This window comes from Globicephala melas, chromosome 16 (assembly GCF_963455315.2).
Source record: "Globicephala melas chromosome 16, mGloMel1.2, whole genome shotgun sequence".
NCBI classification, from domain to species: domain Eukaryota; kingdom Metazoa; phylum Chordata; class Mammalia; order Artiodactyla; family Delphinidae; genus Globicephala; species Globicephala melas.
In genome coordinates, this window is record NC_083329.1 from 40,995,946 (window position 1) to 41,008,269 (window position 12,324).

The 12,324-nt window shown below is 35.1% G+C and overlaps 1 protein-coding gene across 1 annotated transcript in view; it reads right to left on the minus strand.

The window, feature by feature from the left end:
• Positions 1-12,324, minus strand: part of PCDH15 (protocadherin related 15) — an 807,822-nt gene that overhangs the window by 370,643 nt on the left and 424,855 nt on the right. The window contains exon 8 of the mRNA XM_060286024.1: positions 7,724-7,894. Within this exon, the coding sequence (XP_060142007.1) occupies positions 7,724-7,894 (171 nt within the window). The remainder of the gene's footprint in view (positions 1-7,723; positions 7,895-12,324) is intronic.

Sequence of the window (12,324 nt, forward strand, 5' to 3'; positions counted from 1 at the left end):
TTACGGGATTTGATTTTGCTGTGATTGCACCCCTCCTACCGTCTCATTGTGGCTTCTCTTTGTCTTTGGATGTGGGGTATCTTTTTTGGTGAGTTCCAGTGTCCTCCTGTCGATGATTGTCCAGCAGCTAGTTGTGATTCTGGTGTTCTCACAAGAGGTAGTGAGAGCACGTCCTTCTACTCCACCACCTTGGTTCAGGCTCCCCAGGATCCAGATATTTGGAAAGATATACATCAAATTAAGATCTGATGGTTCTCCTGGAGATTGGGCTCTGAGGATTGAAGGCTTCCAATTTTTAATGTGCATAATTAAAATTTTTTCTGTTTAATTTATAATTAGAAGCTAATCATTTTTTTAATTAAATTACAAAAATTTTTCTAAATTAGCAAGTGGGAAAAAAGCAGAATTTTAAATATTATACAAAGCAGAAGTTCTAAGTTTAACTGCAGTAGAAGCCCCAGAGGTTCCTCTGTAGAACTGGAGGTTTTGTGGGACAATTTGAAAAACTTTATTGAAATCATTGTTTTTGTATTTACAAAAAAAAAGAGAGAAAGGGCGCAGGACACTTACTTCCCCAGTGGACGTTTAAAATTTGATTCATTGATATATTTTTGGCTCACATTTTGCATCAGCTGCTCCCTCTTCCCAAAGCAATAATATATTGCATAATTAATTCGGTTCAAGCCGTGAGTATACTAAATCTGTTTTTTTTTTTTTAAATGACCCTACGGTTCTTCTTAATAAAGGTATTGGATTTTTTGGGGTTTTTTTGTTTTGTTTTTGTTTTCCTGGCCGCACCAAACGGCTTGTGGTCTTAGTTCTCCGACCAGGGATTGAACCTGTGCCTCGTGCAGTGAGTCCTAACCACTGGACTTCCAGGGAATTCCAGGTATTGCATTTTTTTAAAGAAACAAAGTCATAATGAATTAGGAATAGCACAATCAGAATAAATTAGGCTTATCAACATATACAATTCAGTTTTTAAAGCTGAAATTTTGATTAAAAATAGCTAGATATTTAACAACCAATTTGACTTAGCTACTTCCTCCCATGAGTCTCTGAGTAAATATCCAGCCAGATGAAGAAATTCCACAGGAAATGATAATAATAATAGAAATAGCTAATATTGTTAAATCCTTAGTATTTGCTAGGAACAAGTTAAGTATGTTTCATGAATCTTCTTTTGTAGTACTCACAAAATTCCCATATATTAGATTGCATTATCCCCATTTCACAGATGACAAACCTAAACTGAGGTTTAGAGACATTAAGCAACATTCCCAACATCACACAGGTTTCAGCCTGGACTCTGAGTTCTTATAAACTCCCTTATATTGTGATAAGAAACACCTTTGCAAAATGTTCCTACATAATTTAGTAAGCCATCAGAGAGTTCAAGAATAAATGTTTATGAAGTTATCAACATCGAGTCCAAGCCAAATGACCTTGTGTCTTTTCTCTTTATCTGTGTTTCATAGGAAAACATACCTCCAATGCTAATTTAAAAGAATATTTTAAACAAACTCTTCAATAAGAAAAGTTAGACTTCTGTCTTATTACTGAGAAGAATTGTGACTTTGTCCCTTTAATGTTAATAAACTCAATTCCTCCGATTATTTCTTATCGTTCAATTGTTCCACAATTAAAATTATTTTCACATTGTCTATGAATGGAGATATAATATAGTTGAGTCTATTCGACATAAAGTTTGACCAAGGAGAAAAAAAATGAATGATTCCTTTTCTCTGATAATTTCACATACCCATTTCAGAATTACTGTAATACAATTTCACATTGTAGGTAATATGTGCTGAATTCCAGTTTTTGTTTATTTGTTTGGTGTTTAGCTTTTGTTTCCCCAACTTAATTCTGAAGTTTCTGTGATCATTTGCTGCTGGTCGCCTGTAGGTGTGACTGTTTGTGGCAGGAAAAAAATTGGTATAAAATGTAATATATTGACTCTAGATATATTATTTATCATTTTTCCTTTCAACCTACTTTGACAGTCTTCTCACTAAAAGGTTATAGGCAGTTTGAGAGTTACCAGTTGTTTCCTTCTTTATTTATCACTTTGCTGGCCCAAAAAGAGCTCCGCAGGACACATTTTGAAAATAATTGGCCTAACGACTAAAGAAGGATATAATTTAATGTTTGAAACATTATTGAAAGGAGAAGGAGGCATTGCAAACAATGTGCTGGGACAACAATTATAAACTGGGACTCTCTATGGTAATTGCGAAATATGCTTTCTTTATCCAGACTACCTATTAGACTCCTATTTGAAGGTTATTCTTGACTAGATGCCAAGTATGGTAGTCCTTGCAAATCTAATTGGAAAACACTAAAAGTGTGTTACAATGTTTTATATATATGTATACACATATACATATGCATATATATATATATATATATCATGGCTCATATTTGGATAATACATACTTATAATAAATAATTATATATAATATTCTTTACATATGCATGTTTATGATAAATAAACTCTCATTGTGAGAAGGCATGAGCCATGCTTAATCATATTTATATGTAGTATCTCAGTGTACAATATGTATTTCTTGAAATTTTAATTCAATTCAATTTAATTCAATTCAATAGTTTCTGGACATTTACTACATGAAGCAAATGGGTTATACATGAAGACATAATGACAAGTAGGAAATTAAAGAACTAATAGTCTAGCAAAAGAGAAATGGGTAAATGACTGCGATACAACAGGGAGTTCAATGCTTTTAGTAGAAATTCATGCAGATAACAGAGAAAAACTTAATTTTAAGGGCTTATCATTTCATATTACCAAGATGAAGCTTGAATAAAAACCATAAGCTTAATATATGAAACAAAGTGGAGAAAAGGGAGGGTAATTCTCAGAGAAGTCCAGGTACATGTGCAAAGCTCTGTTGCTAGAGAAGTTGCTTTATGCAAGTTAAAAGAGATGAGACTGAAAAATGGTCAGATATAAAATCACTCTAAATGATATGATCAAAGTTTTGAAACTTATCTGGTATATGGTGGGAAATACTGGAACTTTAATTAGACAGTGAAAGATCAGATCAGAATTGTATTCCAATTCTAGGGGTCCAGAGTTGAGGGTATGCCTCTAGGCAGGTATTTGGGCAGGAAAATAGGCGTCAAACATATTTGAGTAACATTTCATAGATAATGCAGAGAATGTCTTTGGAGATTGATTGAGTTTGAGATGAGGGGTGTCATTGAAATCTAGGTCCAAATCAACCAAGACCCCAAAGGTAACAAAGGTAACATGAGAATGGACATGGATGCATCAGAATATATTAGAAAGGATAATGAGGTGTCTGTGGGGAGTATAAGAAAACTACCTAGAAAAATTGAGAATTGTAAGCTTGGAAGTCAGGAGAGATTTCAGGTAAGAAAATACTTCGACAACACACAGATCATCCTTATTTGGTGAAAAAGGAACACATTATGTAGGTTTGATGAATCTTGGTGAAAAATATAGTGAAAAGGAAAAAAAAAAGCTTCAAAAGATAGAAGTCTGGAAACTCCCTAAGATTTAAGAATAAGAATCAATCAATCAATCAATCCAAGAACGGAGATACCCTTTACCAAAAAAAAAAAGAAATAATAAAAGGCCATCAAAGATTTAAGAGGAGAAACACAGGGCCATCAAGGGGAGGAAAAGAACCAGTAGTTTCATAAAAGACAAGAGAGGAGAGAGTTCCCAGATTGTAACACATTTAATGAGTATGAGCCAAGAGGAAATTATAAATGTCATACATCACTGGAAATCATCACCACTCTTGTAATAATTGAGAAAGTTTCCCTGGAAGGAGAGAGCAGCATAAATAAAGCAGAAGAACTCTCTTTGATAGCTACCTGAAAACTAGAGCTCTTTATGACAAAGATTATAGTGGAGGCATCTGTGGCAAGATAGTCTTGGGAACTAACCCAAGGCTTTAAACAGGGTTGGGGAAGAATTCATTAGAGCATGGATTCTAGCTACTAGATGGCCATGTCTGGTAAGCAACTAATGCCAAAATACTGAAAACTGCACGGCACAATAAATATAGGAAAATGTATATATAGTAAACGCATAGCTAATATGTAAATATTATCATATTAATACTATGGTGTTTCTAACCAGGGACAATTTACTCAGCAGTAAATCCAACTAGCCAAACAGTATGCAACTGTTCAACACTGAAAAAAATACATAAGTATTTACTGTCTTTGCCTTTAATAGGAAATCAAGAAAATAGAACCATGGACCCTATACTCTCCAAATTCTACAGAAGTTTTCTATAATACTAGAAATCTTCAACTAGATAGGCATAACACCTTTAAGAGAGTCAGAAAGTGAGAATAAATTTACACAATATATCAGAAGAATTTTATCTTATCCAGGTTGACAAGTCTCCTCTATTAACATAGAGTTCAACATATACTAGGGTCCAGTGGCTATTTACCAAATTAATAAATACACAATAATTAACACAGGGCTACAATTTACTTTAGTGCCCCTGAGACACCAGATTTATATCAGATTTATATTATATTATTTTTATTATATCTTGGTTCATGGGTTAAACACCGTACTAGGCTACCTTTTAAAGATTTTCTGAGCTGATAAATTCTGCACGCATTGTGGTAGAACTAAGGATGGTACCTCAAGTCAAGAATATCACTGAGGTAATTGGTAGAAAATTTCACATCAACCCAGAAGGTGAGCAGGTGTCAAAGCTCTCAAAATTTTGAAGAATTAGTCAGGAAAGGATCAGCAAGTATGTAATTAGAGTCACCATATCCTGTTTAGCTGACATAAATGGTTAGCTCTCTTGCTCTGAATACAAGATCTTATTTATTGAAATTTCCAGAAATTTTAGCAAAGTATGGAAATAGCAAAGGAAAATAGAAAAAAAAAGAAAATTTAAAAAAAGACAGACATAAACACAGCAATTTGAATGTGAAACTTAAAAACTAGCTACACTTCTTAACCCTAGTGATCCAGAGGGGATCTGAAATGGCATGTAAAAGAGCACATGGAAACCTGATGCCATTACTACAGCTGATTTCGTTTTCCTATGATGGCCACAAAATAAAACTTCCTTCCCCTTATGTTCTTCGTACAATGTGGCTCCTACACTCCTCCCTTCAGGAGATGGTATATACTTCTACTCCTTGAATCTGGCAGAGGTATGACTATAGTGACACTGAAGTGACACTGAAAATTACAAGGCTAGTTCATAAAAGTTCTGTCCAATTCTTTGGGAAAGCTTGCTTTTAGAACCCAATGCTTTGATGTGAGGAAGCTCAAATAGCCCAGGAAAGACCTACATGGAGTAGAAATGAAGCCTCCAGCTCACAGCCCTCACTAAGCTGGAACCAACAGCCGGAATCAACTTGCTAAGTTTACCATTCGGAAAGTGGTACCCAGCCCTTAGTCAAAGTGCCCCCCAGCCCTTAGTCAACATGCCCTAGCAGATGCTGTAGAGTAGGGATGAGGTGTTCCCTCAAGTCTGCCAAAAGTGCAGTTTTATGAACAAATTTAAAGATTGTAATTTGAAGCCACTAAGTTTTGGTGGTGTGTTATGCAGTGATTGATAATCAGAACAATTGCCTAATTTTGTAAGTAAACATATTTAATTTTTTTCTACATGGCAATAAAAATATAATGCTTAACAAATAAATACTTGCCATAAGTATTTAAATCTGTAAAACTAAAATTCTTTTTGTTTCACAGAATGTTAAAGAATGGGTTGATATGTTTAAAAATGATGACGAAGCATTCCAGTTTGATCATTCTGGAATTTATAGCATACCATTTAATTTAAGATACATGATTTTAAAAGAAAACTCTTTTTACTTATTGGCTATAAGGTTAAGTTACTTAAACTCTGTACCCCAGAGATCTCATCTATAAAAAACCATAATAGTGGTAATTATCCACAAGGATTTAAGTCAGTATTTTTGTAGAATTTAACACAGTTCATGACAAACCGAACAATCTATATAACCATTAGTCATTATTGTCATTTACCCCAAATCTGGAGCATGACTTTGTCTCTAGCATGAAACTGTATAGGAATGAGAGAGATGCTTAGTCTGTAATCTGGAGCAGAGAGGAAGGGATACTCAAAGATCCTTTATAAAGTCAATACACTTTGCTTCTCAAGCAGTAACCTCTGTCTTTATTTACTTCTCTCAGTACGTCAAGTACTGTTAAACATTCATCATACTGGTTCACTGATTTTAGTCTTATTATATCAGCATTCCCCTTCTCTTGGGATCTCTCTGGTACACCAGCTACATAAATTAACTCAAAAATAAATTAATACTAAAAATATTTTTTGTCATGATTTCAACTAAGCCTTTCAAAGAAAAGTTCAATGTTCATATCATTAAGGCTTCTCACTCATATTCAACAAAAATAATATCATGACATATAACTTTAGGTAACCTATGAATGTTTGTCTAGACAATCTCTACATTAGCTTTTCTGTCTGCAAAATTACTCCATTTATCTGAAAATTTATATTATTTTCTTCACTCAATGCACATCACAACATTTATTCTTTTTTTCCCGGCTTATTTTTTTCATGCAAGCCAATTCGACCAGTAATCATTTATGCCAACAGACACAAAAGTGATTTTCAACCATTTAAGAGCTACTGTTATGTCAGTAAAGCTAGCAGGTAAAATACTGGATAAAGTAATTGGTAAAATATAGTATAAGAATTCTTTGAAGTGACTGGAATGCAGTGTAATTTACACTTAGGAGAAGGGATTTCTGTTCTATTCTTTTAAATATTTCAAATAGAGGACCCCCAAACCACAGTTCTCAAATGTTTGAGAAAAAAATTCAAATACCTTGCAACAAATTCTGACAGCATCAGCCATGTTACTAACCCAGAAGGCTGAATGCTTTCCAGAGGAACAGCAAAGACGTTAATCAAATAGTTCACTCCTAGGAATTTGACTGCTCTAAAAGAGAATTCATTTTTTTCTTTTTTTTTTCTTACTTTTAAGGGAGAAATTGATATTTTAGCCTAAGCAGGATATCTGTTAGCCTTATAAGTTTTATTCTTAGGTATGTATATTTATCATCCAGGCAGGTCTAAGGTATGAATTCCAGGCTGACAGCAAGTTAAGATTTATTAGAATTATAAAAAACAAATGCAGAATTGAGTGTAGAAAATAGGTACTCATGCTTTAACTTTTTGTTTCTTTAAAATACATCTTTAACTAATAAATATTGAATATTTGAATTCAGGATTCATTAGCTCCCACCTTCAAACAGCCAAGCATAATCTCCAATAATATTTCAGGGCTCTAAGAGACAAGAGAGTATCCTGTTGACTTGTGTGTCCTCTGACTTAGGGCTGCATGTTTACATGTGAATTTAAGGAAATGCTGGAGTCATTTCTTGGGGTTTCCCAGTATATGTTGGTAACTGAAATTTGTTATGCTTTACACACAGAAAAAAAATAAAATAATCAGAGTCAAATGGGCTGTTGCTTCATGACATACTTTCTACTTTGTAAATGATGTAATTATGCATTATGACCAAAAGTTTACCCATACTGTCTCAAAATGGTTTTGAACATAAATATTTTTCAATACCAATCTAGTGAAGTTTCCTATTTTCACTGAATATGTGTTCAAAATACTTGAACAGGATCACACTGGGGTGAGAGAGGTGGAAGTGAAGAAGAAAAGATGGGAGTATGCTTACCGGAGTCATCAACTCAGGTATGGCAGCTTGATAGGTGAGTGGGCGACAATCACGAGTGTTTGGCACAAGGACACAAGGAAGAAACATTGGACCCAGGTCATCTCCATCTAGAACATCCACTGTGAGGGTGGTGGTAGTGGTTCGCCGTTCATTCAGGTTTTGTGCACGGTCCTGTGAGAGAGGAAAAAAGGAAAAGAACACAAGATGGATGCAATGATCCCTCTAGCTTGGCTAAACTGTAGACAGGTTTCGTCCAGAGTGTAGGCATCTGACCTCACTTTTCTCAGAGCATTTACTTTAGAAAATTTCCAATTGTAAATACTTTCTCCACAGCTCTGAGATGTCAACCTTCTACCAGCTCAAACTTTTGCCAGTTTTATAACCCACGACTCTTTCTCCAGGACCTAGGAATCATCCTATTGAAATGTAATAATTAATAAAGGAAGATAGAGCTTCTATCTCCCAGTGCCTGTGGGAGGGTAGTAGCCTAACTTCCATTGAAGGCTTTCTCCAAGTTGTGAAACTATCTCCCATCATGAGGATACAGGAATGTTTACTTTTCTTTGAGAAGGCCAGTTAACAAACAAAGATGACTCTTGATTCCTTCACTCCTTCCCCTACCCCAGCATTTTTTTTTTTTTGATAATGCTTCAAGAAATTTAAGTCTATGAGATAAATATTGGTTATTTGGAAAAAAAAAAAAAGAAAGAAAAAAAAATGAAGGGGGTAAATAAAAGAAAGAAAACCCACCAGATCTGCTATATTCTTATTGGAGAAATGCTTTTGTTTGTCTCACATAAGATTGCCTATGATGAAGTATTTTGAGAGCCTTCCTTGTCTCCATGTAGCCTGCTGGCATCACTAAAATAACTTGTCTCCAAGTTTCTAAATGAGAATTGTTTTATTTCTTCATACTTTGGGACTCTAAAAAGCTACAATTTCTGAGAGGAGTGTCCTTGTAACAGTAAAGGGAATTATGTTCCCACTTTTTCTCTTATCCACTAGCCACAATATTGCCAACAGAGAACAGCTTTTTATTTTTTCCTGCTTTTTTGTTTTGTTTTCTTTTTCTATTTTTACTGGTTGTAAAGAAGTGTTCTAAGGCAAGATCTCAGAAACCAAAAATCTCTATTGATGGAATTTTGCAAGTGCAACCTTCCTGTAATGCAATAACTATGTGACTCTGAAACCAAGCAGGACCCTATAGGGCCCTCCTAGGTACAAATCCTTTCCGTGTTCCACATTTCTTGTTTGTAGGTTTCATCCAGTGTCCTTGACCTTCACTTAGTTCCAAAGGGAAGATTTAAACAGTTGCTAACCAGGAAAGTGAGGGAATGCAGAAACAAAGGAGGAGCAATCAAGACACAATCCTGTGAGCAGAAGCAAGAACTACAATCCTGCAGCCTGTGGAAAACTAACCACATTCACAGAAAGATAGACAAGATGAAAAGGCAGAGGGCTATGTACCAGATGAAGGAACAAGATAAAACCCAGAAAAACAACTAAATGAAGTGGAGATAGGCAACCTCCCAGAAAGAGAATTCAGAATAATGATAGTGAAGATGATCAAGGACCTTGGAAAAACAATGGAGGCAGAGATCGAGAAGATGCAAGAAATGTTTAACAAAGGTCTAGAACAATTAAAGGACAAACTGAGATGAACAACACAATAACTGAAATGAAAAATACACTAGAAGGAATCAAGAGCACAATAACTGAGGCAGAAGAACAGATAACTGATCTGGAAGACAGAACGGTGGAATTCACTGCTGTGGAACAGAATAAAGAAAAAGAATGAAAAGAAATGAAGACAGCCTAAGAAACCTCTGGAACAACATTAAATGCAACAACATTCGCATTATAGGGGTCCCAGAAGGAGAAGAGAGAGAGAAAGGACCTGAGAATATATTGGAAGAGGTTATAGTCGAAAAGTTCCCTAACATGGGAAAGGAAACACCCACCCAAGTCGAGGAAGCACAGTGAGTCCCATTCAGGATAAACCCAAGGAGAAACATGCCAAGACACGTAATAATCAAATTGGCAAAAATTAAAGACAAAGAAAAATTATTGAAAGCAGCAATACAAAGAAAAACGACAAATAATATACAAGGGAACTCCCATAAGATTAACAGCTGATTTCTCAGCAGAAACTCTACAAGCCAGTAGGGAGTGGCATGATATACTTCAAGTGATGAAAGGGAAGAAACTACAACGAAGATTACTCTACCCAGCAAGGATCTCATTCAGATTCGATGGAGAAATCAAAAGCTTTACAGACAGGCAAAAGCTAAGAGAATTCAGCACCACCAAACCAGCTCTACAGAAAATGCTAAAGGAACTTCTCTAAGTGGAAAACACAAGAGAAGAAAAGGACCTACAAAAACAAACCCAAAACAATTCAGAAAATGGTCATAGGAACATACATATCGATAATTACCTTAAACGTGATGGGTTAAATGCTCCAACCGAAAGACACAGGCTTGCTGAATGGAGACAAAAACAAGACCCATATATATGCTGTCTACAAGAGACCATACAGACTGAAAGTGAGGGGATGGAAAAAGATATTCCATGCAAATGGAAATCAAATGAAAGCTGGAGTAGCAATACTCATATCAGATAAAATAGATTTTAAAATAAAGAATGTTACGAGAGACAAGGAAGGACACTAGGTAATGATCAAGGGATCAATCCAAGAAGAAGATTACAACTATAAATATATATGCACCCAACAAAGGAGCACCTCAATACATAAGGCAACTGCTAACAGCTGTAAAAGAGGAAATCGACAGTAACACAATAATAGTGGGGAACTTTAACACCTCACTTATAACAATGGACAGATCATCCAAATGAAAATAAATAAGGAAACAGAAGCTTTAATTGACAAAATAGACCAGATAGATTTAATTGATATTTATAGGACATTCCATCCAAAAACAGCAGATTACACTTTCTTCTCAAGTGCACACAGAACATTCTCCAGGATAGATCACATCTTGGGTCACAAATCAAGCCTCAGTAAGTTTAAGAAAATAAATTCATATCATAAATAAATGCATATCAAGCATCTTTTCTGACCCCGACACTATGAGATTAGAAATGAATTACAGGGAAAAAAACATAAAAAACGCAAACACATGGAGGCTAAACAATACGTTACTAAATAACCAAGAGATCACTGAAGAAATCAAAGAGGAAATCAAAAAATACCTAGAGACAAATGACAATGAAAACATGATGATCCAAAGCCTATTGGATGCAGCAAAAGCAGTTCTAAGAAGGAAGTTTATAGCTATACAAGTCTATCTCAAGAAACAAGAAAAATCTCAAAAAATCAATCTAACCTTACACCTAAAGGAACTAGAGAAAGAAGAACAAACAAAACCCAAAGTTAGCAGAAGGAAAGAAATCATAAAGATCAGAGCAGAAATATATGAAATAGAAACAAAGAAACCAATAGCAAAGATCAATAAAACTAAAAGCTGGTTCTTTGAGAAGATAAACAAAACTGATAAACCATTAGCCAGACTCATCAAGAAAAAGAGGGAGGGGACTCAAATCAATAAAATTAGAAATGAAAAAGGAGAAGTTACAACAGACACCGCAGAAATACAAAGCATGCTAAGAGACTACTACAAGTAACTCTATGCCAATAAAATGGGCAACCTGGAAGAAATGGACAAATTCTGAGAAAGGGATAACCTTCCAAGACTGAACCAGGAAGAAATAGAAAATATGAACAGACCAATCACAAGCACTGAAATTGAAACTGTGATTAAAAATCTTCCAACAAACCAAAGCCCAGGACCAGATGGCTTCACAGGTGAATTCTATCAAACACTTAGAGAAAAGCTAACACCCATCCTTCTCAAACTCTTCCAAAAAACTGCAGAGGAAGGAACACTCCCAAACTCATTCTATGAGGCTACCATCACCCTGATACCAAACCCAGAAAAAGATACTACAAAAACAGAAAATTACAGACCAATATCACTGATGAATATAGATGCAAAAATCCTCAACAAAATACTAGCAAACAGAATCCAACCACATATTAAAAGGATCATACACCATGATCAAGTGGGATTTATCCCAGGGATGCGAGGATTCTTCAATATACACAAATCAATGTGATACACCATATTAACAAACTGAAGAAGAAAAACCATACAATCATTTCAATAGATGCAGAAAAAGCTTTTGCCAAAATTCAACACCCATTTATGATAAAAAATCTCCAGAAAGTGGGCATAGAGGGAACCTACCTCAACATAATAAAGGACATATACGACAAACCAACAGCAAACATCATTCTCAATGGTGAAAAACTGAAACCATTTCCTCTAAGATCAGGAACAAGACAACAATGTTCACTCTCACCACTATTATTCAACATAGATTTGGAAGCCCTAGCCTCGGCAATCAGAGAAGAAAAAGAAATAAAAGGAATACAAATTGGAAAAGAAGAAGTAAAACTGTCACTGTTTGCTGATGACATGGTACTATCCATAGAAAATCCTAAAGATGCCACCAGAAAACTAGTAGAGATAATCAATGAATTTGGTAAAGTCGCAAGATACAAAATTGATGCACAGAAA